The 26,273-nt window shown below is 42.5% G+C and overlaps 4 protein-coding genes across 6 annotated transcripts in view; 2 read left to right on the top strand and 2 right to left on the bottom strand.

The window, feature by feature from the left end:
- Nucleotides 1–12,883, top strand: part of LOC108604320 (CG6954) — a 29,488-nt gene extending 16,605 nt beyond the window's left edge. Inside the window, exons 1-9 of one of the 2 annotated variants that reach the window (XM_017993742.1) lie at nucleotides 3,709–4,396; nucleotides 6,464–6,991; nucleotides 7,112–7,190; nucleotides 8,027–8,130; nucleotides 8,191–8,328; nucleotides 8,387–8,611; nucleotides 8,729–8,935; nucleotides 9,868–10,078; nucleotides 10,137–12,883. In XM_017993742.1, coding sequence (XP_017849231.1) covers nucleotides 3,709–4,396; nucleotides 6,464–6,991; nucleotides 7,112–7,190; nucleotides 8,027–8,130; nucleotides 8,191–8,328; nucleotides 8,387–8,611; nucleotides 8,729–8,935; nucleotides 9,868–10,078; nucleotides 10,137–12,645 — 4,689 coding nt within the window. In that variant the 3' untranslated portion in view covers nucleotides 12,646–12,883. Of the gene's footprint in view, nucleotides 1–3,708; nucleotides 4,397–6,463; nucleotides 6,992–7,111; nucleotides 7,191–8,026; nucleotides 8,131–8,190; nucleotides 8,329–8,386; nucleotides 8,612–8,728; nucleotides 8,936–9,867; nucleotides 10,079–10,136 lie in introns of those variants that run through there. The other variant, XM_017993743.1, reaches the window with a different exon arrangement.
- A 4,064-nt stretch (nucleotides 12,884–16,947) lies between these two features.
- Nucleotides 16,948–18,225, bottom strand: LOC108602099 (glutamate--cysteine ligase regulatory subunit). Its single transcript, XM_017990123.1, has one exon. It carries the CDS (start codon nucleotides 18,113–18,115, stop codon nucleotides 17,219–17,221), a length of 897 nt encoding a protein of 298 aa, XP_017845612.1. The 5' UTR covers nucleotides 18,116–18,225; the 3' UTR covers nucleotides 16,948–17,218.
- Nucleotides 18,226–18,571: 346 nt separating this feature from the next.
- LOC108604088 (wolframin) lies at nucleotides 18,572–21,729 on the bottom strand. Of its 2 annotated transcripts, none has more exons than XM_017993367.1 (5): nucleotides 21,643–21,729; nucleotides 21,361–21,576; nucleotides 21,202–21,300; nucleotides 19,547–21,129; nucleotides 18,572–19,484 (listed from the first exon to the last, which is right to left on the bottom strand). In XM_017993367.1, the coding sequence occupies exons 2-5, from the start codon at nucleotides 21,422–21,424 to the stop codon at nucleotides 18,639–18,641; spliced, it is 2,592 nt and encodes an 863-aa protein (XP_017848856.1). In that variant the 5' UTR covers nucleotides 21,425–21,576; nucleotides 21,643–21,729; the 3' UTR covers nucleotides 18,572–18,638. The 2 variants fall into 2 exon arrangements, with proteins under 2 accessions (XP_017848856.1, XP_017848854.1); XM_017993365.1 differs by having other exon boundaries at nucleotides 21,361–21,587; nucleotides 21,643–21,695.
- Nucleotides 21,730–21,879: 150 nt separating this feature from the next.
- On the top strand, nucleotides 21,880–26,020 carry LOC108604087 (nuclear pore complex protein Nup133). The gene is made up of 9 exons (XM_017993364.1): nucleotides 21,880–22,056; nucleotides 22,122–22,299; nucleotides 22,359–22,874; nucleotides 22,936–23,248; nucleotides 23,307–23,940; nucleotides 24,003–24,207; nucleotides 24,274–24,943; nucleotides 24,999–25,537; nucleotides 25,600–26,020. The coding sequence occupies exons 1-9, from the start codon at nucleotides 21,896–21,898 to the stop codon at nucleotides 25,972–25,974; spliced, it is 3,591 nt and encodes a 1,196-aa protein (XP_017848853.1). The 5' UTR covers nucleotides 21,880–21,895; the 3' UTR covers nucleotides 25,975–26,020.
- Nucleotides 26,021–26,273: the final 253 nt, after the last annotated feature.

The raw sequence follows: 26,273 nt of genomic DNA, 5'->3' as shown, positions 1-26,273 counted from the left end.
CATGAGGTTTGGCAAGCGAATATGCTTAAATTATTAACGTTTATTCAAGTGTAAGCTACAGTGACAGCCTGGTCACAATATTAGGGCTAGAATAGTTATACCACACACACAGTCACACACTGAACTTTTCAATTAGAGCCTGCCCTGAAAACCCTTAAAAATCCTTTTTATATGCACGCCAGATTTGCGCCTTGACCCGCCAAATAAAAAAAGCAAGAGAGCCCCAACTTTTGTGCAAATTGTGCGCGATTTGCATAATTTTGCAGTCGCTTGGCTTATTTGTTTTAGCTTACGGTCAACTAAAGGCAGCGGCAGCGACAGCGGCGGAAAAGATTTTTCTAGGGAAAGCCGAAAAGAACGTTTATTGCCATTTTGGCAGTGATTTCTTCTTCTCTCTTTCCAGCCATTTGCATAGCTGATTAATATGAATACATTAGTTTCTTTGCTGATCTCCAATCGCAACAGCAAACAGCATTAAATGTGTCGACGCTAAAAGACAAAAGAAAAAGGTCAAGTCAACGCGACTAAGATTTATAACTCCATAACTAATAAACTGTTGCTGCTCACACTAGCCCGGACAGCCCGGACAGCCAGCACGTAAGCTTGGGTTAGTTAAATTCAATTGCCGTTTCCGCTCTGCGGCAGATATATTCATACAAATGTACAGCTAAGCAGATACAGCGATAAAGAGAGAGACAGACAAACAGACAGACAGACAGACAGAGAAAGTTGTCGCACTCATAATGCGATTTTATTCAAGCATTTTACATAGCAATAAAATATGCTTTTTGCGCTGGCTCTGGCGTCTGACTCGTTCTTTAGTTGAAAATTCTCAAGAGACAGTGAGGGCGCCCTAAAGCTGCCGCTGCTGCTGCTGCCTCTGTCGAAAGCAGAAGCACAGTGGGGCAAATGAAAGAAACACGTATGAGGTCCCACTAGAAATTAATTAAATTATTGGATTCTGTTGGAATTACTAAGGCTGAACTTAGTTTGAGTAGCTTAGAAGAAATATGAATAATTAAATTTTAAATTGTATGCAACATTAATTGATTTTGAGCAGCGTAAGAGAAATATGCATAATTAAATTTCAAATTGCAGACTATATTAATTGATGGGTTTTTAAGTCTGGTTAATAAAGAAAAACTGTTCTACCCAGAACTCCAATCAACCCTTTTACTGCATAAGAAACTTAAAGATGCGAAAAGATTCAACTTAATTAATTTTTTATTAAGCTCTTTGGTATCAAATTCGCATATGTTTGACATTTATTGTATATTTAATATTCACTACAATTTTCCAACCAAGCTCCACTGTATACCGCATTGAGATTTTGCCTTTTCGGCGCTTTTTATTGAGGAAGCAACAAATTTATTTAAATGAAGTCAAAATTCTTGCTGCTGCTGCTGCTCGCTGCGGTCTTGTACTATATATATGTATGTATATATATAATGTGTGGTAGATTTGACAATTATGACAGCAGAAAATGCAAGATAAAAACGAAATAATTTTATGCGAAGCGACAGTGAAAAGCTTTTGCCAACGTTCACGTTAACGTTAACGTTATGCGTTAACATTATTGTGGGTGTAGGTTTAGCATTTGCAATTATTACCAAGTCTGCTGACGCCTCTATTAAGTGGATTAACTTGTTTTACTTTTTGGGATTCTTGGCAGGGCGGGGTTCTGGTTGTGGTTGTGGTTTAGGCATTTGACCTTTGACTTGTCTGATTTATGCGAGTGCATGCCATTTTGTAGCTACATAAATTTTATTAACAAGCAATTGTACACTTGGCTCAAGCTGCTTAGCCAGGACACGTACAACACGCACACACACACACACACACACACAGGGAGAAAATCCTGTGGCTCGTCTTTGGAATTATTATTTATTGCACGCTTGCCAAATTGACAGTTCAGTTTATAGACTTTGTGGGTCAGCTTACATTCATAATAACTGCCGACATAATTCTGGCATTGACAGTTAAATTGCCCAAGATTGATTAATGCAACTGCATTATTTAGAATACGCTTTAGTCAAGGAGCAGTGACTTTCAAAATTTAAATGAAAATCAATCGCTTATTCCCTAAAAACTTTGAGCGCTTTACCAACACTGTTTTCCATAATCGCTTTCCCGTTTGATTCGCCACCTAATTTCGCTCAAATATAAGTAACGGTCCGTTCGACGGACTACGTCGTACATCAAAGAAACAAAATGAAAACAAAAATAAATTCAAATTTGTAATTTATGGGTTGGCCAACAAAAAATAAGCAAAAAATGCTGTTAGCTATTACAAAATATTGCAATATTATGTTTTAGTTTTTATTGCTTTTAAAAAAGTTTTAATCGATACTTTCAGTTTCTTTTTATGCATAACTAAAATGTATTTTAAAGAAAACAAATAAACAGACTGTACATTGTGTGGAGCATTTCACTTTTTAAAGGTTCTTCTAGCTTTGAATGTTTTAAATTTAAAATTTTAAAAAGCATTTTTCTCTTTTGTGAGTAATGCTTAAAGTCGCTAGTTTTGTGCAAATTGCACATTGTTATTTTACGAATGAATGTGGAAATAGCACATTATTATTTTCGTATATCTATGAACGTGATTCAGCTTTGATTGTATGCTTATTAGACTGCCGATCGTGAATCACAAATCCCAATCACAATCTCAGCTTTGGAAGATATGCCCATTGGCACTGACCTTGCCCAAGATGCGGCCAGATCTCGGTTGATGTTTTTATGACTTTCGGGCCTGTCCAGCCAAATACGCAGAAAGTCGTTTATATGCTTACATATGCTGAGACAATAGTTAAAATTAGCCAGAGACAAGCGAAAAAAAAATCACACAAACAGATATTGTGAACTGGTTTTTTCTGAGGTGTGACCAATTGAAATGGTCATCGTAATAATATAACACATTTAATTGGCCAACATGCGTGTGTGAGCGACAGAGACTAGGATATTCTAATTAGTTTCCCATGTTTTGTTTGCTAATCAGCAACTTAGCACTTGACAAGAAATCACTTGAGAATTCCAATACAATTTGTTTAGAACATTTTCAACATGGCAACCAGCTGTGTGCGGAACTGTTGACAGCCCGATAAATCAGCGCCAAAGTCGAGGACAGGCAACATAGCAACAACAATTAACAACAGTAACAATAACAAACAAACAGGCAAACAGGCAGACAGGCAATCCCGATTTCCTTTTGCTGTACTTAGAGCAAAGCGGATTTAATTGCTTGTGCTTGTGCTTGGGTCGCGGGCGTTTTCGTTTGAAATTCGTGTTAAAAACAACGCGCAGGTAACTGAATTAAATTTAAAAATAACTACAAATATGCTGAGTAAGATTTTGAGAGCGCAGCCAAGCAGTGAATTTCCAGATTTAAGGGTAACAGTAGTTGGCGAGAGAGCGAGAGCGCGATCAAGGGTATAGCCTGTACCTAAATTGTGACTCAGAGAGCGGCCGCGCATGGACGCGAGCGCTAATGAGCGCAAGTGAGTGTGTGTGAGAGAGAGAGAGAGCGCAGAGAGAGGGTGAGTGAAACTCGTTGTGGACTAAGCTTGGAATCTCAACTAGATGCTGGCTCAGTTGGTATTCAGTGCAGAGAGCGCGCAGAACGCGAAATTACGGCAATAAACAAGAAAGAAATACAAGTGTGTGTTGTTGAAAATATGAAAAAGAATAAAAAGTAGTTTTCAAAGTTAAACAATGGAACGTCGCAAAGCTTTGGGCGCATATGCGAAGCTAAAGGAGCAGACGCAGCAGAAAGAAGAAGAGCAGCTGCTGCAAAATGATAATGAAAATGACAGCGATGAGAGCGAAACTGATGAACTGCCAGCGCTGCGTCGCTCTCATTCGGTGCGCGCCTCGCTGCGGCGTCTCAAGAGCAAGCTGCACAGTCCGGCGCTGCCGCTGCAGTCGCCCTTCAAGCTGCGCGCCCATTTGCATTCGCGCAGTCGCAGCAGAACGCTGAACAAAGCCAAAGTAGCCAAAGCGCTGCGCCTGTGGCCAGACCTAGAAGCCGTGGCAGTGGTTACCAACAAGCTCAAAGCGGAATCGAAGCAACCACAGCGAGCGAAGCAGAGCATGCAATCAGCTGGCGAAGAGCTGGGCATAGAGCAGCTAATGTCCACGCTACCTGTGGGTGTCAGCCTGCCACGCAAGGCCTGCAAGCTGCTGCAGATTCCCGACAGCTACTGTCAGCAGCAGCAGCCGGCAGCAATGGCGCCCAAGGCTAGTGTGGATTCAGATCTGGAACGCAGCCTGGGCTCACCGCAAGCCAATGATGCAGTGCTCGCGGACATCACACGACACGCCCAGCAGGGCATCTATGGCACCACCCGCATGGGCATGCGCACGGCCACAATACGCAAGCCGATGCCGTATTTGAACAGCAGTAGGTGTTGCTAGTATAAACTTAATTATCGGGAGGTCAAATCCAAAGCCAAACAGTATTCAAATTAGTTATGTGGGCTGCTAAATAGGTCAAAATGTGATATCTGTGAAACTTCTCTCAAAGTGTATATCAAAGTTGGGTGCATCTGAATTCTCACCTCTTGTATGCGATCGGTGAAGCTAAAATTATATTCTAAAGAGTATCTTGAAGCTGATCTTGTTCTATCTGTGAGTTCTATTTTAAATATATCTGCCAAAGTGTATATTAAAGTTGGTTGCATCTGAGCTTACACCCGGTGTAACAAAATATTGGTGAATTGTTAAAATTGTTTGAAGATTATCTTTTACTTTCTGTGGGTTTTATATGCAATTTCTGTCGAAGTGTATAACAAAGTTGGGTGCATCTGAGTTGCATAGCAAAATATTGAACACATTTAGTTCATATTCAGTTGTTTATAAAGCAAAGCAAAGCCTTTAATTAGGTCAGTGAACTTGACTTCCGTTGCAGCAGTTCCAGTTAAGCCAGTTGGACTTGTTTAATGAACAAGCATAAGGGTCTAGGGGCTGGGTCGTCCGTCGGGCATTGCAGTTGTGAATAATTTTTATAAAAATTGTTGCAAACAATTTAATTGGCCCCAATACAACACATATATGTACATATTTATATAATAAATTGCAGATGCTATCACAACGATAGCAGCCATGCCAGCGAGCACAACAACAGCAAACAGAACGCGGCCCAGAAGCTGCAAATGGGCAGCTGTTTGCGTTCGCCGGGCGTCTTTATGCGCCAGAAATCGTTTCACACGCTCAACGAGCTCAGCAAATTTTGTCAGCTAAAGATAAGTGCAAGTGCAACTGCGCCCACAAGCTCGCTGCAACGCCAGCGACATGCCAACGATGGTAAGCGAGTGATCCGAGCCAGCACATAATGCATTCCACTCCTCCCACACTTCTCACCCGCATTTTAACCCCATTGAGCAGTGCAATTTAGCTGGCAATTGTTTTTGGCTATTAGGGCGTGGCTCATAATTAACAGCAGCTGCTGCGGTGGGTGGCTTGAACCTGGGTTTGGGCTTGGGCGGGGGTTAAATGATGCGCTATACTATAATTATATATTTAATATACATATACATCCGCTATATACGCTAACTGAGTGCCGCGTCTAATCATGCAAGGCTTAAAGGCATGCCCTCACCCACAACTACAAGCATAACAAACACACACACACACACATTCGACCACAAAACACAAACACACACACACACACATATATACTATACCCTATAAACAAAATGGAGACAGCATGCTAACAATAATTGTAATAATTAATTGAGTTAAAACATTTATTTATTATTAACTGAATTTCCGCTGATCATAAAATGTAAATTAAACATTTTGCTTAGACTATAGATGGGTCAATTTAACTTTTCACATCGATCATTTATAAAAAATGATTGAGTAAGGCATTAATATTTTTAAAAAATATTTTATATTTAATTTCTAGTTTAGACAGTCTTTTAAAGAAAACGTAGCAGAACTTTATTTTGTCCGTTTATCAAAAAAATAACATTAAAGATTAAATAAATTATTTCAAAAATTACTCATGTTCAATAATAATAGGTAGACGATAGTGAATAGATCTTATCCAATATTTGAAGAGAATTCATTTCAAATCAAATACTCCCGTCATCTGCTTTTGTTTATAGGGTATGCATATATATAAACACACTCATTCATCCGCTGTGCCCGACTGCTCATGCATTAATTAATTTAATTGGTTTGGTATTCATGCTGCATACGGACCGCATGCGTTTAAACAAATGCATTTGCACAATAATAAAAGTTAAATTAATAATTAATTAATTGGCATTGTGCGCAGTGTTTATATTCGCTTACTTATGGCTTTAATCACGTTTGTTTATCCACATACATATTTTATTTAAATCTCAATTAAACTTTTATTTATTAAACACTTGGCTTTATTGTTTAATTTATTTTATTATTTCCACAACTGCCCCACAACTCACAACCAACCAACCAACCAACGTGCCACTGCCACACACAGACAACATTTTGCCACAGGCGCTTGAGTCCGATACCGTTAAGCTGCGCCACAAGAGCCAACAGGACAACTTCACGCCGCAATATTTATCGCCCAACAGCAGCGTCTATCGCTGGTCGGAGCAGCTGACGCAGCATGCAGCGGTAGCCAAGCTACGCACCGCCATCTCCTGCCACGCCCAGGACTTTCGCGAAATGGAGTTCCTGCTGCCCCAACAGGCCCAAGCGCCTGCGAGCCTCGGCCAGCCATCCAGCCAGCTCTGCATCTCACGGCACTCGCAGCCCAAGAATGCAAAGCTGCGCGACGAGCACGACCCGCATGAGCCGCACGTGCCCCACGAGCCACTTGCCACAGATGAGAACACACCACATGTGCAACAGCTGTCCGTGCATCGCGAGCCGGTGCAACTGCGCAGCAAACTCGCAGCCGGCAACACGCAGCATCCGCGCGTCAGCAAAATGTCGAAAAAGCAACTAAAGCTCGCCCAGGCGCAGCTTGACAAACTAACGCAGAGCAATCTGCATTTGCATGGTATGCCACACTTCGTCCACTTCGCTGCTTAATAAACAATAACTTAAGCCTTCAATTTGTGCATTGCATCTAATTTCATTTACATTAATTGAATTTAATCAATTCTTTTTGCTCTTACAGCTCTCTTCTCCGCCGTGGAGCATGGACATTTGGAGAAGGCACGCACCATACTCGAGTCCACAGATGTGGATGTCAATAGGTGAGATATAAAATATATAAAGACCCAGAGACTTAAGTGAACGCATTAATCCATTAAAAATCAATTCTTCAACGGAGATACTTTTGAATTTTAAATTGAAATAAACTCAGATGCATTCTTAAAGAATAATTTTGATGTTGAGTTTATGTCTATTTTAAAATTCAATTTAAATTTTTATTTTCATTGCAACTGATTTAATTCAAATTCATTTTGTGAATTCTAATTCAAATTTCATTCAAAGAAAATACTTAAATTAGTCTTGAGTTTATGACTTAAGCTCTTCATATGATGTCCTTCTTATTCTTCTTCATATATACACAAACGTCTTTAGCTCTGCCAATATTCGAAAAGATTTCTTCTTCAGAGAAAATAGAAAAATTTCTAGACTGTCTCTTAATATATTTTGAACATATCTTTGATCAATCTTATTTCCCTGCACGTTAAGAATTAAGCTCTTAACAATTTGTCCTGACTGTGATACGAAGGGTCGGAAGTTTGCTCAGAATTTTATTTTTATGTTACATTAGCGAAGGCAGCTGCCACCCTAGATTGCGTATTATATTTAAATAATTAACGACAAAATAATTACTTCCGATTGCTTTGTAATATATTTGAGCGGATTTTCAATTTGTTAGCAACTGAGTTACGAAGCTTTTAGCTCTTTCCCATATATAAAACCTCAATAAAAGATTGCATTTAAATATTATTAGCGTGCTATAGATTAATGCTTTATTAATAAGTGCCCTTATTATTTGCTTTGAGCAAGCAGAGATTAAGTTTATCATTGATTATGAATATATTATATTTATCAAGCTTTATTTTTATTTAATTTACAGCATCAACACCGACGGTCTATCTGCTCTCGATGTGGCGGTGCTAAGCAACAATCGCTCAATGACCAAAATGTTGCTGCAACATGGCGCCTTGGAGGGTTCGCAATGTAAGCAGTTGATTTGGCAAATTGTAATTTATTTAAATGCAACATTATTTCGATTTGCAGTTGCTGCGGAGAACATTGGCAGCAAGCTCAATGGACTGCTCAAGGACGCAGAGTCGCGTATACATGATCTCAGTGGTCCGGAAGGTCTCGGCCAACCCATTTTTACATCGCGTCCCTCCATTTCAAGCATTATAATTGGTGAGTGGACTTGTTGAGTATTTAACTTACTTAACTTACTCACACACTTTGAATGCAGGCAATACGGGCTCCTCGGTTACGGGCTGCACTGGCAATGAGGTGGACAAGCAGATTGGGATTTGGGAGCGGCGCGTGAAGGGACTGCGACGAATGCTGCTGGGATGGGACCAGGCGCGCCCGCCAGATGCGCCCGCTTCCGTTGTGGTCGACGTCACGGGTGACAACTCAATCAGCGTGCAAATATTAGAGCCTTTCGAAGGAGCCATTGGCACCAAATTCAAAGGTAATGTGTGTTTGATTTGCGGTTAACCGCCAGCGCTTTGCGGTCGGTCCGCTCTCTCTCTCTCTCTTGGCTGCTTGTTGTTTGTTGTTGACATTCGTATTTGCTTTCTCACCCAAGTCCAATGGTCAACACGCGCGGACTTCAACAACGTGGTGGGGGAACGCGAGCTGTTGGAATGGATAAGCTTCCAGGGTACTATGGGCGCCCAGTGCAACATTGCGGGCCTCACCCAGGGACGTCGCTACTTTCTGCGGGCGGCCTGCGGCAATGTCAAGGGTTGGGGCGCCTACCTCAACTCCGTGCCCGCCAGCATTGTGCCCTCAAGTGAGTTTAATTGATAATTAAACTGAAATTGCATTCAGATTGGTGAAATTATTATTTATTTATTATACTGCATGAGATTTGTTTAACACATTTACAAATTCCAGAGCTTACTCGAAGTCATCTTGATATTGAAAGCATTTCTCATAAATTACGATAAGAACTACTAATCAATTAAATTATTCTTGGAATTTAATCGTTGTGACTGAACAATTTATGATTATTTAACGATTACGATTACAAAAATCACAAATAATGTAAAATTAACACAACTATTCAATAATAATAAAATGTAATCTTCAGATTGCCTGCAGTTATTTTTGATTATTTTAATCACTAGTAACTACAATTATTAAAAAAAAAGAAGACTATTGATTAGTAACTCTAATCGTAATTTAACAGCTATGCTTTAAATATACGTTTGCCAACTATACAACTATAATAATATACTAAGATTTTCGACTGACTTGGTAACCCATTTTAGACTATTGGTGGTCGTATTTGCGAACTGTAAAGTTATTAAACTTATTGACGTTAGGACAAAAGTTTATAGTCTCCTTGCTTAACTTATGTTCCATGTGCTGCTTAAAAATATTTTTAATTAGACATTTAATATATATGAAAAATTGGACCGCAATAATTATTAACATTAACAATTGCCACCGTAATTGTATCGCGAGTATTTCCCTTTTTGCCATAGTCGTTTTTATTGGATTAATCGTCCCACCTGACTAACATTATATGGCTATCGCAAACCTAACAAATTGTGCATTTTAGTTGCTAAAATCTGATTCAAAATATTTAAATATATTTTAGTATTTTCGTATTTAGATACAGATGTGTTAAACTTATAATCAGCATCAATTGTAATATATTATTTATTAAAATTGTTATATTATTAGCGCATTCAGTAATTGATCTCAACTTTTTTGTAGCTTGGCGCGATCTGGATAACCGTGAGGATCGCTTTTTTGGACGCCAACGCATATTGGATAGTTTGTTTACGGCCGTGCGGCTGGCGCGTCCTGCAGATGTCTCCGAGCTAACCTTGGATCCGGCCAGCATGCAGCGGCGCAATCCTAAGAAGAAGACCACCATCAAGCAGCTCTTCTCAGTGACTTCCAAGTTCCAAAAGACGCTGCGACGGTAGAGAACAAATTGAAATTGGAATCGAAAGAAATATTTTATATTTTTGTATTTATAGCGGCATTTACTTTGCCTGCATTGTTTACTGCGAGGACAAGGTGCTGGTCACCAGCGAGGACTTTCCGCCAGTGATTGAGATCGACGAGACGTACCCGAGTGCGCTGCACATGGACTACTACTGGCTGTTGAAGGTGTCCTGCACCTGGGAGGACGTCAAGTCGCTGCGCTCGGACATGGAGCGCAATCAGACCTCGCCCGTGAATTTCCGCACCAAGCTGCTGTCCGCCGTCTGTCAAATGCAATCGGCGCTGGGCATCACCGACCTGGGGCAGCTCTACTATAAGCCCCTGAAGGATGCACAGGGCACTGTGGTGCTGACCTGCATACAGGCGGTGAAGAGCCAGAAGTCCGTGTCCATACTCAACTCGCGCTGGCTGCCGGTGAGCAAGCTGCAGAAGAAGCTGGGCGTGCTGCACGAGGATTGCAGCATCAACGAGCTGCTCATCTCGAGCATCAACGAGCAGCTGCATTATCAGCAGGCGGCGCTGCAGCGCCTCGAGCCGGGCCTCTATCTGGGCTATCTCAAGATGCAGTGCTCCATGGAGCAAATTCAGGTCGTGGTGCCGGTCAAGACACCCAATGTGCTGCCCAATGTCAAGGTGCGCGAGAATAGTCACATCACCGCCGAGGAATGGCAGGCGCTGCATCGAGGCGCCGCCGAGCCACTGCGCCTGCCGCTGCAGCTGGCCAAGTCCAACACGGGCGCCACCACGGAGGTGCAGGGCTTGTTCCTTAGCGAGCTGAGCACGGCTCTGCACCGACTCTTCGCCAGCATGAGCGTGTCCAGCACCGAGGCCAGCACGCATCGCCTCTACGATCTGGAGGTCATCGAAATAAGTCGCGACATAAGCTTTCTGCTCGTCTGTCCCTCGGTGGAATCCTCTTGCGCCGTGCCGGGCCAGTCGGAGCTGCTGCTGCAGCGCGACGATCTGGCCAGCCTCAGCATCCAGGCCTTCGAAATGATTCATCTGCGCACCTATCAGCCGGGCATAGTGCAGAAGTACGCGCGGCTCAGCTGCATCCTGGAGCTGGACACGGCGCTGGCCACACACTCGCATCGCGAAGCCTTCTCCAGCAGCGAGCTGCAGGCCGCCAAGGAGCGTCTGGCCACGCTGCAGGATCTGAGCGCCAATTTGCAGCTGGTCTGGAAGAGCGTGCGCTGGCTCATGGACGTCGTCGCCTATGCGCGCAACAAGCATGCGCAGCCCACAGTGGGCATGGCGGAGCTGCTGGACTTTGCGGCCTTGCGCCATGGCCAGGCGGAGAGTGGCAAGCAGCAGCTGCTGCAGCCGCCCATACGCGAGTCCAAATTCAGCAAGACGGGGCGTGGCAGTTGGCCGGGACCGGGTGCCAATGAGGCCAGCAGCCATCAGGGCAAGCCAGAGCTCTCCAAGTCTGAGACGAATCTTGGCCAAAGCGCACTAACTCCTTGTTCCGCTCAAGCAACGCCGCTAGAGGGCGTTGCCAAGCCACCACAGCAACAGCAACCACAACAGCAGCAGCAGCAGCAACAACATTCGCCGCAGCAGCAACAACAACAACAACAACTGCTGCAGGTCACCAACAGCGATTATGCCGCCTCCAGTTGCTCGGACATGTCGCTGCGCAAGAATAGCGGCGACTCCGTTAGCTCCGCATATACCGGACGCAGCTTTTACTCCGCCGTGGACTCCAACTCCGATGGCAGCAGCAGCGTTTTTGCGCTGCCGCCATCACGCTCCGATGATACGCTGGCGGATGCATTGCGTCATTCCCAGCACGCCACGGCGCAACGCAAGCGCACTAGCTCCAACATCGGACCCATCAATGCGCCGCTCATCACCGTGCACAGCTCCAGCTCCGCGCCCTACTTGGCCAGCTCCAGCATATCCCTAAGAGCCGGCACCGGCGCCTTCGCCACCGACCTAGAGCACAAGCCACTCAAGGCGCCCGCCGAGTACCGAGTCAAGGCAGCATCCAGCGCCAACTTGCGCGAGGGCGGACTCTTTCTGAAGAGCTCGCTGTCCGCGCTGCAGCCCGAGCTTAAGCCCTTGAGCAGCGAGGAGCCCGTGGCCAGCACCTCAAAGGCTTCTTCCACGAAGAGCTTGTCGCATCACAGCAGCGAAGACGACACCGCCAGCTGCTCCAGTCTCAATGCAGACCAAAGCGCCACCGCTGCGGGCATCATCCAAGTCTACACAGCCTATAACACGGGCCTGGCCAGCGGCACCAGCCTCAAGCTGCATGTAACGCCCAAGACAACGGCACGCGAGGTCATCAATCTGGTGGTGAAGCAGCTCAACATGGCCGCCGTGCTCAAGGGCACCAAAGGGCCCATCTACAGCACCGACATGCTGGACAACTTTTGCCTGGTGGCCGTCATTGGAGCGCGGGAGCGTTGCCTGCGCGACGACTTCAAGCCGCTGCAGCTGCAGAGTCCCTGGAAGAAGGGACGTCTCTATGTGCGGCAGAAGCACGAGCTGCTGGCAGCCATCGAGCACTCCAATCGCAAATCGCATCTGATTTAAGACACAGACTCACAGGCTCCTTAGTTCCAACCCAATAGTTTCGCTTGCAGAAGCTTCAGCTTTGTATTTATGGTTGCTTGAGTTGTGGTTTTGATTTTGAAACACTCGCTATTGATTACTCCAAGCCAAGTTAGACGACCAATCCCCGAAATTAGACTGAATTACTTACTTATATTTAGATGAAGAAGAAGAAGAAGATGATGATGATGATTGAAATGAAGGCGCATAATTGTAATTGAAATGAAATCATTATGATATTATTATTAAAACTCGTATATATATTTTGAGTAGTTTTACACACACACACACACAGACAGAGACAGATGCATACATGTATGTAAATAGCTCACAGGACGATTGTTGTTAGTTGTTTTAGTAATTGTAAGCGCAACGTATTACACCAAGCTACAAATTTTTAAACATATGTATGTGTATATTAATGGATTAGCCTTTGCATATACTAAATGTATGTATTTTATTGTACTTGTATGTATGTAATTTGGTAGTTTAGCAAACAAAATATTTTGAATGTATTTTTGTGGCATTTTTAGGCGCACGACTTTTTTGAAAATACTACCAACCAATCTTAAATGCAAGTAATACAAATTAAATATATAAATGTTAATTAAGTCTAACTCTCGATGTACTATGCAAATTCCAATTGAATATACACACACACGCAGAAACTTATAATTATAAATTTAACTTAATCATTAATGGCAAGCTGAAATGGAAATATTTTTTAAAAATATATTGGCACAACCTTATGTTGAAAATATGAAATATGATGTGCTGATGCTGATTGAACAATTTAAGTTGTTTGGTTTTTGCTAGCGAGCACCAACTTGTTCCGAATGTTTATCGCTATGTACACATGGATGCATACATACATACCAATATACTTATACTATAACTAAACTAATTTAAACTGTCAAAAAAACATGCAGCCCAAGTCTGACTTGGGCTAATGGCGAAATGACGCATACGCTCCGTTAGCTTTCAGAAATATTCTACGATATTAGTTTTTTCTTTCTATCTAAATGTGCAAAGTGCTAAATGTCTATAACTAACTATATAACACATATACTAATACTCGTGTAGTACAATATATCATATTGTAACTTAGCTGCAATTCCTTAATAACCTATTGTATGTATGTATTTAGTTTGGCAAAACGAAATCATTACAAAGCACAACCAACAGAACAGGCAGGTGGCAAATATCTTATGATGACAACTACTAAGTTAGACGGCAAGACAGATTTGCATTCAACAATTTTTACAACGGTTGTTAGCGCAATGAAATTTAATGACAAACTCTTCAGAGTATTATGACCAAGCATTGTCGAATATTTACAATTTTTGTATATACTCGCAACTGTATTCATTTTTTTTAATGAACAACAAATTTTTGATAGAGTTTTTATTATGGGTTAACCGTTTTAATGGCTCAGCAAACGGCAACGAACATAGCTAGACATTTAGCTTAAGCCACAGCCACAGCCAAAGCCACAAACGCAGCAACCGCACCCAACCAATCACAGCGGAGTTTCAACTCGTTTCAATATTTTTATTATGGAAACCAATTTTAAATTTAATCGATAAAAAAATGTGAAAAGAACAACGACGAGGATGGAAAACATTCGTTACTAGCTATTATTTGAATATTGTTTTTTATTTTGTGCAAAGAGTGCTAACAAAAAGTTCAACACAATTGTTAAACAAACCGCCGTCCGTCCCCAAATATGAGAACGTTTGGTTTACCATATGAAACCAACAGAGTATTATTTTAAATTGCTGTATAGTGAGTGATTAGTTAATGACGCAATATAATTGTAACTAATTCTACATATATATGGCACACTCACACACATACCGAAACTAAAATAAATTGTATCTGTATGTATGTTACTTGTAGCCTAGACCAGATATAAGACATCAAATTGCAACTAACCGATTGTAACTCGTATTAATTGCATGTTATACAATCCTCAACGAATCCGTGTGTATTTCAATGTCTGTTAACTATGAACAAAACAAAATGAAAACAAATATAAATACAAATACAAATACAAAGATAAATAAAGAGCAACATTTATGATGTCTGTATATATATTTAACCAATGCAGCGAGCAAATGATTTACTTAGTTGTGAAGAAATATCGTAGAACGAATTTTAAGTACAGCGCATTGTAAAATGAATAACTATTCAATTATTTAAATAAAGACTAAACAAATGTTATGGTGTCACATCCAATATCTGTAACTTATTTCGTTTTATTGTTCAATTTTCTACATATAATGAATGACTGGACGTCTTCACAACTACAAATTAACATTGTGCGACTTCAAATGTCACAGCTAACAATGGTAAATAATAATCATTTTGATATGATTAGCTTACAATTTTGATCTTTCAGCTTTGTTCTTAAATAGAGTCTTTTAAATCTTTAGAAATCGAGATGGTTAGACAAGCCAAAGTCTAGCCAAGAAATTAATTTGTTTTTCAATCTCGAAGAGGCATAGCTTGTTGCTGATATTAAAAAACTTAAAAATGTAATCCTAATCATTCCCATGCACACTATTTTTATATTATTTATTTGATAACGTGTATAAAAATCATGCATGCTACCTTAATTAATCATAAATCTAAAACAACATGCACTCTACCTTATCAGTGAGTAACAAAAATTCTTTATTGAGTGGTTATATTCGTAAGTACTTGCGAATTATTTCCTTAAGTGAATCGTTCAATATATATTTACACACAAAATGTTTGAGGAGTACAGTGGGAAGCAATGCAAAAATAAATAAATAAGTCGTAACACTATTTTGAAATATAATGCGTCAGTTACCCATATAATTTTGTTTGCATTGCAGTTCTATTTTTGTAGTAGTAACGTTTTATAAATATAAAACAGACCTTGTGCATATAAATAACTATGTATATAGTATATTCTGGGTACTTTAAATGTTTACGCTCCGGTAGTTACCAGCTGGTTAATCTTCTATTGAACAATGCAATATGCTTTATGCGATTTCTCAAGTTACCGTTAATAATCACATCATATAACTGATAACAAAATAAGCTTCGAGGTCTTTCTATCATATCACAATCGACTGATAAGCCCATAGTATTTTAAAACTATGCCTTAATGCAAATTGCTGGTCCCCCTCTGAAACGATTTCGATGGGAAATTTCTCACTTGTCATCGTGCGTCATTCCTGTGACGAAATAACTGCATATAGTATTTAAAAACACTTGATTATTCAAGTTTGTAGGTGCCTTCCCCATGTCACATCACATGGCCCCAGAACCAGAACTCTAGATAACAAAAACAAACTAATGAGTTTGTCTTATTCATTCGCACCTCAGCTAGCAGCTTGCCCTCTCGCTTGCTCTGAAAGGAACCAAAATGCAAGTCACGGTAGAGCAGCAACAATTATAAGCGCACAGTTAGTGTTTTTACAATTATAGTTTATTGTTTTAAGCAATATGTTTCAAGCAATAAATTTATTTAATTTATCAACTTCCACTCTCTTTTGCTCTCTCTCTCTCTCTCTCTCTCTCTCTCTTTGCGTGCTACGCCCTGTTGAACCAAGTTGCTCATTGGGCTGATGACGACATCAATTGCGCTTAATTACAAATTAAACGACATAGTCATACATAGTCTATGTGTCTGAATTATACAAAAAGCAAGGGCTTTTGTCCAGTCGTGCCAGTCTATGCGACTATTGGAATGCGCTACAAGCAAGTTCAAGTACGCCTAGCTAATGATTCACACTGATATTTAAGAATTCACGCAGCTGCATTTTAGTTTCCACTGATATGAGCGCAATCTGCGACTATATATTAAAGATTAGGTATATTTAAATCCGTCAAATGGTGTTAGTCGAGTGCTTGTTGCATACATATGAATGAATTTATACAATCAGCTTGAGAAATATAAGTATTTCTGTATTATGGGAACCATTAATTTAATTTAATGACAAGCTGCTTTTTTTTCTTTTTACAGCTTAGCCGCGAGATTTCCGCCAGACAGCGAGCTAGACTCGTACTCGTCCGAATTATTGACAGAAGCACTGAGTCAAGCTTTAAGACCAAGCTTGTTTCCGCATAAAATTACATGTTACAAAATTGAACGTTTGAACGTATGTTTATAAATATCAAACATACGTACGTATACTTGATTTATGAGCAAGAGCTTCATAAACCGGTTAGCAGCTTGGGCTGTACACACATTCCAGGGTTTTTTTTTTGTGGCTTTACACTAAGTATAATTAAAACAATTGACAATTCTGTCGTTTCATAACGATTTTATATTCAAAAATTCAGTTAACTATTCACAATCAAATCAATTGAAGAGTACACGCGTCCAATGTTGCGCCTTTGCCGCTCTCATCTCGGTTTTGTATAACAAACAAATAAGTACAGTTCTACATACATACATACAAACAGGCAGGCATACATACATACACATACTGAGTATGCACGTACATACTATAAAATTCACCTTAGCTTTGAACTACGGGTATGCCATTAAAAAAAAAAACACACACGTGTGTGTGTTTGCTCAATTTTTGGCCAGTCCTACCGGCTTGGAGGCTCCCACTATGTAGCCCTTGGCGGTTAGCACGCCACGGCAGCGCACGTGGACTTGGTAGCGTAGAGACCAATCAATTTTATAGCCAGGCGCCAGGCCAGCGAACTGCTCCTCAGGCAGCAACAGCTCGGGATCACTGTGCGTGTTCAACACCAACTCGTGGTCCCGGCAGAACTCCTGCAAATCAGTTGGCACCACACAGCAATTGCTTAGGTTTACCTGCGCAATTGTGGGTGGCACTTTTGCTGACTTGTATAGCGCCTCCAACGTTGTGGCATCCAGATCGGCTACGCCTAACTGATTGATCTGGTGCTTTGCCGCATAGCCCTCCAGAGTTTTGTAGAGCAGCTTCAGTTCGGCTAAGCCCTTCTCGCCGTTAAGTTTGCCCCAGCTGATGGTGCTTGTGCCGCTGTTGCCGCTGCTGCCACTAGGACTTTCAGAGCAGGGTGTTTTTATTGGTGTTGTGGCCGCTGATGTTGCGCTGGCAACGCTCGCACTAGCGTTGGGATGGTAGGCGAGCACAACGTTGTCAACATGTGTTACGTTGAGTATATTAAGTAGTGCATCGACAGCTTGCTGCACGCACTCCTTGGAGCTCTTGTTGAGGAATATTTTAGCACCAATACTAATCTCATTGCGACCATTCTCCGTCAGCTTGTTGTTGAGCTCCTGTGTGGCGCATAGCACACGTCCATGCAGCTCATCTATATCGACAACCACGCGCTCTGCATTCGGGTCACTGTGCAACGTTATTTTGAGGCCATCGTAGAGCTCCTCGTTGGATTTGCGTTGTCCCACCTCGTTGTTTATTATGTTGCCAGTGCTGATTACCACGTTCTGGTAGTTCTTCGTTATTGAGGGTATCATCGCTTTGGGGTTTTAGATAGTTTTACTACTCTGGGTGATAAATGTGTTTGCTAGCTCAATGGGGCGACACGCGCACTTGTCGACCAGCTTTTCTAATTTGCTCCGACAATCGCTAGCAACAGCACTTATATACTTTTAATGTGATTTTTTTTAAATTCTAATTTCCAAATTGGCGAGTATTATCTACTATACAGCTGCAATAACATCGAGTATCGAGTAATTGTTTTTAATTCTCAGTATCGACTACAATTATGAGCTATCGATAGGATCCCGCCATCATTTTGAAAACAATTAAGACCTGCACCATTGACAAATATTATATTATTTATATATTATTATATATTATTTTGCTTATTGTTGGCGATAGTTCTACCCTTAATTTATGGATAGCACTCAATTCTGCAGTGTCCCCTTTGAATAATAATAAAAACCAATGCAATTTAACAATAACGTAGGATTCATTTTCCATATTTGTTCAATAGAGCTAAGCTAAATTATTTGTATATTAATATCAGATGGGTAACTATTTAAATGTGATGAGCGGGCTCAGTAATGCATTCAACAGATACTTAATGCCTCTCATGAGATCCTGCAGACGTGCATCCACCGGAGAGCTGAGCACAGTTCGTTGAATACTTACGCTACCCAGCTCTGGAGATTGACAGTGCAAACACTCGATGGTCTTCAGTTGCACTTCAGGCGCATGTTGCTCCCGTATCCGATTCGAGCTCTGTAATATGCCATAGAACAGGATGCGATCTCCTTGCTGCAGACGCTGCGTAAAGTTGCCAAAGTCATGCTGAGCGCGTATCACAACGTTTGAAGTAGTAGAGCCTCTTAGTAGATTCCCGCCGGCTGGTAACTGCACGAGCAGCTCATACTCATAGCGATTCCAGTTTTGTAGAGTGCAGGATTCTGTGTGCCCACCCAGCGTCTTTAGCGTGCGGAGCCACTCAACACAATGCTCATCCTCTTCAGCACCGCATTGAAAATGTTGTGCAATTCTTTCACCGTGCACGCAACGCAGCAATTTACCCAACCAGTTGGGAAAATAGTTTGCTATGATGTGCTCCAGCCTATTGGAGACGCTTGAAATTTGCACGTAGGTAACTTTTCCTTGCCAGGCTACGTGCACTCCATTTAGGTGAGAGCAGCGCAGCTGGGCTTTAATTTTATTGGGCTGCTCCGTTACAGGCTGCAAGCAAAGCTCATAGAAACGTTGCCATTGCAAAGAGCCAGTTGGAGATTGATTACTGACGCTTGGAGTGCTGTCTATGCTGGGCATGGCATGAAAGCGTGGCGTATCCTTAAAACTGGACGTCATATAGGGGAAAACCAAAACGCAGACTGTGATCAATCCAATAAGCAGCTGGCAAAGAGGGAGAACGAGATTTAACTGGTATTCTTAATTAATAAAGTTCTACTACTTACCTGTAAAATGGTTATATACTTTTGCGTGGCCCGATTGAGTGCCAGCGCACAGGACAGCAGCAGCACAAAGCTGCAAGCAATAGCTGTGGTACCCCAGCGAAGGTGTTCACTGGACAATCCCAGGCTATCAATGGCCACAAAAACCGGCACCAGTAATGCCACTATGCCAAAAAGCGGTAAAAATAGTACTAAGCCTGCTAAGCCCAATGCAGCGCGCATGGCGCCAAATACTGTGGCACTTTGGGACGTCACAATGCAAACTTGAAGCCAACTGAGAGTGACGCAGTGGGGTATTAGATAAGTGTAGACGCCATGCCAGCGTGCGCGTTTGGCCAGCAGCACGAGAAGCACTGGTATGAGTAAGTAGAGAGCAGTGCGGCAGTTCAGACAAAACTCAATGCCATTGCCAATGACAAAGGAGGAAAAGGTGGGCACGCGCAGGTCCAGAAAACGCCAATAGGTGGAAACTACTTCGTCCAGCTCATAGGGATACTTGGCCAGCACATTGACGGCAAAGGACACAATGACCAGCCAGTCGGGCAGGAGCTGTGATGAGGCATACATAAACATTGCCAGGGTCACAAATGTGCAGGCACCTGAGATGATCGTAAGCTCCGAGTGTGGCAGCCAGGCATCTGTGACCAGTGGATACACAATGAGATTACAAATGAAGGCGCAGAAGAAGAACAGATATGGCTTCATATTGTTGCGTAGAAAACGTTGCTCAGATATGTCAGCCTCAATGTTGTGGTCGCCGTAGCTGAGAAATAATCCCGACCAGATGCGAAAGTCCACAAATTGTTGCTTTGTCTTCAGCATCTTGCATGTGGCCCAAAGCATAACGCCTAGACTTAGATAGTAGCTAACCAAGGGCAACATATAGCGCTCTCTGTCACCGGCAATGCTACCCCAGGAGATCACCATGAGCAGACAACACCGTACGCTCAGCGGCAGCATAGATGGTAGCGCTGCCACAACATTGATGAAGCGGTGGTAGAGCAAAGTGAAGAACACCAGCGGATGGAATATTAGCCGATAGAAGCAAGGCACATGATCCAAGCTGTGTGGATGTGGCACTGATAGGGTTAGCGCTTCGTTCACCGAGGGCATGCGCCCAGCGCTATAGTTTGAGGCAGCCGAGACTAAATTGGCTTCGGTTATGAAACGACGCCTTTCCACATTGGTGCGCCCAATGGTAGCTGGATCCTCCAATGGCTCACGCTCCCATTCGCTGCTCTCTTCATCTGTGTTTGAAGATGATGCGTCGTCAGTGCTAACCCCACGGCGCCTTCGCTTGCGTTGCAAATTGTAAATACGTCGCATCTTGCGTTCTAACTGCTTCGGTGTTATGTGCTCGTTGCCATTGGACAGGCAGGCGAAAAGTTCACGTGCAGCTTTGCGCGCTGCACGCTCACCAGGAGTCATGGCTAGACAGCGACGTACTTCGTCCGCGTTATCGATCGTTATGCCATTGCCATCGTTGTAACACTTACGCAGAAGCTGCACTGCATCCTCGTGTCCCTGTTGTGCGGCAGAGACCAACCAATGCACGGCCTTTTGGCTTTCGTTAGCCACATTCGGTTCTATAAGATTTACATTTGTCATCATATGTCATGAAAGCTAGATTATTATTTATTTTTCAAGCAACTAACTACCTATAGCATTTTCCAGCAGTTTTTTACCCAAGTCATATTGCACCTGTGGACAACCCTCTTCGGCAATATGTTCCTTCAGTTTGTTCAGCGAGGCGCGATCTGTGAGAAATAAAATGTCTAGTAAACACATATTTTCACAGCTGCCCAGCATTGTTTTACCTTCTAAATTCCAACGACGTCGTTTCGTAACACCTGTGGGTACATTTTGAGTCCAGGTGGCCATTGTAATTAATTATTTTTAATTGTTTACAACCTTTTCGCCCTGTTCATTTTATAAGCTTGTAAACCACTGTTATTATGTTAACAGCGTTATTCAGGGATGCCAACTTACTGTATATGTCACAAGAACAGCTGGGTAGTATAACGAATAAAAAGCTGAAAGACATCTAAAATATTAATTAATTTTGCATTGAATATATATTTTTAATTGAAAGTTCTCACATTTTGCAATTCCCAAAACAGCTAGTCCTCAAAAAATGATATGAGGCGAAAAAAGCGATTTGATTTTTCGACAAGCCACCACATGTTATCAGCTGTTATTATGTTACTCGGTACGCGCGACTGAGTAACGGGTACTAGCAAGAAGGCAAAGCAGCTTGTGCCGGCGAGTTTTTGTTAATTGCATGGTTGTTTTTTTGTTTATACATTTTTTACTGTCAATTGTGTAATTCTATTATATTAAAACGGACGTAAAATGCAAAAACAATTATATGGATTTTCACGCGAGTCTTCGCCAAGCATGCGGAGGGTAAGCATGCCTGCCACAACAATTGACAATACACGCAAATCTTTTTTTGGCGGCAACGGCAATTCTCCGCTGCCGGGAGCATTAAAAAAGACGGCACTAAGCAATAGGTAAGTTAAATTTGTCATCAGCGCTGGATTTGCAATAATCATACGCTATGTTTTGTGCTTTTCAGTCGCCTTAGTCTGTCAGCACGTTCTACTACCCAGTCCATTCCTGGCATTAGATCAGATTATAATGTAGTCGAGATCTTTGGACAAGCGCTGCCCGTAGCCGTAAACGAAGCCTTGACATTCCCCGGTCAGGCGGCTAACACAGTTTCTGCTAAGATTGCACAGAATGGCTGGGCCTGGGTAACCAAAGACAAAAACATTTTTAGGTAGAGTCTCGTTTAACATACATTGCTTTGTAGGTTGTGCAAGGTCGCCGGCTGCTCATTTGGCAGTACAAAGAGACGTCCCAATCTGGTAAAACAGCATCACCACCTCGCATGTCAAGTAAGCATCTAAGACGTGGGGGTGCATCGGTTCAATGTCGTGAGTTAACGCTGCCCTACAGCGATATTGGACACAAAAGCGAATTAGTAAGCGTATTCCAGACAGAAGGCCAACAAATGGCATCGTGCATTGCTGTATCGGCCACGGGCGACGTGCGTTACTGGGCCTCAATATCCCATGACAGCAACACTGTAGATTTGTCAATATTAACGGGTCAGGAATTTGTGCAACTGCTCAATCTGCCGGAACAAAATGGTTACCTTGCTGTTACCTCCACCTGCACTTTGGTGTTCTTGCGCGTTGGCCTAACCAATGGACGTTACACGCTGCATCACAAAACCATAAAGCCTGCCTCGGGACTCTTGGGTGGCTTTGGCAAGAAGTTTGCTTCAATGTTGATTGGCATGAATAGTGGCGGTGACAGGGATCAGGTAAGTTTCTTTTTAGTACTTTGCTTGGACATTAATTTAATTTGATTTTTGCATTCCTAAGACCTTGATAGGCATGTGCTGCGAGCGTAATACGAGTAATGGTGAAACTACAGTTGCCGTGCTCTCGGATCGTTCCATACAACGCTGGCGTCTCACTAACAAAGGCAATACGGAGCAGTTGATTTATGAGGACACAGAACTGATGCGGAAAATGCAAGATCTGTTGTTGATGAAATTTTGGAATGTGCGCATGACTAACGCTAATATAGAATTGGAAATGCATTTTCTAGACTTTCATATAGTCAATAGACTCTTTTATATACTAGTGGGTGCAGTAAATCCCGCCCATACGCCTCAAATGCATTATGCTATCGGTAAGCTTTTGATCTAAAAATGCGCTAAAGCTCGCTCATTAACAATTGTATTTTACAGTGGTGGCATCCTCCCAGTTGGAGGGCATGCAGCTAGAATGCTTTACGCCGATGAAACTCAACAAATTCTACAGCAGCAAGACCAAACTCGATTGTCTAAGTGTGCGCATACTCATTGGCATTACACACATGTATCTTTACACACCGAAGGTTGTTTTTCCGCTTCTTGTTGCAAATGCTGCCCCCACCGCCGAAATGGAGGCGGAAAAAATTGAATTTCATATGCACGATGATCGCATATTGAGTGCAGGTTTTAGCAGAAACCTGCCGCTCTTTTTTAGTCGCACACACGGTCTGGTTTCGGTTACACCCGGCGACTTTGACAGCACCGATTTGTTGAATCTGAGCAACTGTAATACGCCAGATTTGCTTGGAGCGTTCTCAATAAATGCCAGCTTTAGTGCGCCCGATCCGAGCAACATGAGCGTTAGCAGTAATAATTTGCCGCTGTTTGAGCTAGACCCAGATGATGTGTATGCCGAGTTGAATAATGAGGTTGGTCAGCTTAAGGCGGCTTTCTTGTGCCGCATGAAGCGCAATAATGGCAATGCAAATTCACTCATTGGCGAACTGCTTATTAATCTGGCAGAAGCTGATCCAACTGGCGCTCCCACCGATGCTTACAAACTGGACAGGTATATATTAGCTTACAACTATAATAATTATTTGAATTATACTCATTGTTTCACTGCCCTAGAATCGTTATAACCATAGCTGAGGACTTGGCTGAGGATCTGCCCATTGCCGATCCCCGGTGGCAATCAGCCATTGAGAACTATGATGGCAATCGCTTTGCCTTAGGCAGCTCACGCTCCATGCAAATTATCAATCAGCTGCGCGATAAAAGTATTGTTCTGCAGCATTTCATTGATTTTCTACATTCCGGCAATATTTGGGAGAAGGTACGCTAAAACAAAAGCCAAATGAGGTTTACAAATCTAACAAAAGACTTTTACTTTTGCTTGCAGTTGAATGCTGTGCCCTGTGGCAGCAACGTACTCAAGCCAACGAGCCATATTTTGGCTGATATTGGCGAAAAAATTGTAGGCGCAATCGCACTACGCGGCTTGCAGGCCAAAATGCCAAGATTGATTGATGAAGCTATCGAATTGAGCGTTTCAAAGTGGGATGAACAGCCGCATGGCAGTCTGACTGCACTGGATATATTCTACGTCAAACTCTGCAAGTTTCAGTGCGTCTTTGAGTCATTAGCGGATATGGCTGAGGATCGTGTGATGAATCAAAGTCGTTATACAGCTTCTATATCGCAAGTTCTAGTCGATATTAACATAATTGTGCTCAATACGCTCGGTGAAGTGCTTCAATATCGTGAACAAAATGCAAACAATTTTAAAGTGAACACCAAGGAGGGTGAAAATATGCGGTGGACAGAGGTATCAGGACAGGCGGGCGTACATGATTCACTGTCGCGTCTTATAGAAACAACTTTACGCTTTGGCGCACAATGTGTAAATGAATCGGAACCTAAGCATGTGCTCTATCAGCAAGTTGTGGAGTTTATGGATATAGTGCTGGAGGGACGCAAGAGCTATCTGGACAGCGTGCGCGATACGGAAAAGTTTCCCGTATTGCAGCAACAGTTTGAGGCACAGCGACGTGAGCTTATTTCTCTGCTGAGTAAGTATTTCAATTAGTTTGCCAAGGATATTAATAAAATTCATCTTGGTTGCAGTCAAGGATAAGCAGTATGAGAGCGCAGCCAAGTTGGCCGAGAAGTACCTGGACTTTCAGAGTCTGGTGTTGATCTGCGATGAAACCGAGGACAAGCAGCGGCTCGATGAATATACGCGCAAGTTTGAGGAGCATGATTTCTCACAGTTTGCGATCAATTGGCATTTGCGGCAGCAGCGGCATGGCGAGGTGTTTGAACGGTTCAAGGGGAACCAGACAGCTTTGGCGCAATTCATGCGCGATCATCCGTCACTGGGTTGGATACAGCTCATGTTTAACGGCGATTTTGAGCGTGCTGCTAAGGTGCTCTATGAGTTGGCACAATGCGAAACGGAATTTGTGGCACGCAAGAAGTCCATGTTTTCGCTGTCCAAGCTGGCCGCCTTGGCTGCTGACTCGGAGCTAAGCGCACAAATTGAAAAGATTAATTTCGAGCTTCGAATCATTGAATACCAATCGCATTTACGACACAATGTATTGCAAAGCTTTGGCTTCGATGCAACTGATCAGAAAGTACTCAAAGTGGAGGAGATTATCAATGTATGTCAAACTGTTGGCGACGCTTCAGAATTTCCTATTAACACACGCTTTTCTTTTTGCAGTTGTATATTGCTGAGGAGAATGACACTGCCACCGAACTAGATTTTCGCAAGGCCTTGGAGCTGCTTGCGTATGTGGAGCAGTCGTATGACCTGCGTCACAAGATCTGGTGTGCGGCTATACGTCGCGACAACTGGACAGACTATAATACCAACAATGCCACCGATTATATACAAAAGCTAATGTTCTTCAAGCTTATTGAAATCTCGATGATAATGGGTCAGGAATTGGACAGCATTTTACCGCCCATGGATGATTTTCTAGACAGCATGGAGCTAGGAGATTTGCCGCAGCAGCACGAATTTCAGTATTTGCTGAGGTTGGCCTACGAGTATGTGGCCGATTTGTTCAAGCCGTCGGATGATATGGAGGAGTAGATTATGCTTAGCCCAAGCCATTTATTAAAATTAACTTTTAGTTTTACTCTGTGCATTTGTCTTTTGTCGCTTTCCTCTCCAACAGTTGGCTGTCTTGTTGGCCGCACTGCTCAAACGCTGGCATTATAAAATATTATAAACTAAGTTGCTTTGTCAGTTGGCTGTTACTGTTGTTGTTGTCGTTGTCTGCTGCCAGCGAAAGTATCTCAAGTGTGGCGAGCTGCCGCGCTGAAGCCCACCAAGTGTTGGCACAACTCTAAGTGAGGCCAGCCTGCAGTTGCAGTTGGTCGTCAGTTTGG

The sequence above is a fragment of the Drosophila busckii genome, chromosome 3R, assembly GCF_011750605.1.
Source record: "Drosophila busckii strain San Diego stock center, stock number 13000-0081.31 chromosome 3R, ASM1175060v1, whole genome shotgun sequence".
Lineage (NCBI taxonomy): Eukaryota > Metazoa > Arthropoda > Insecta > Diptera > Drosophilidae > Drosophila > Drosophila busckii.
This window is presented reverse-complemented; position numbering and strand designations above follow the sequence as displayed.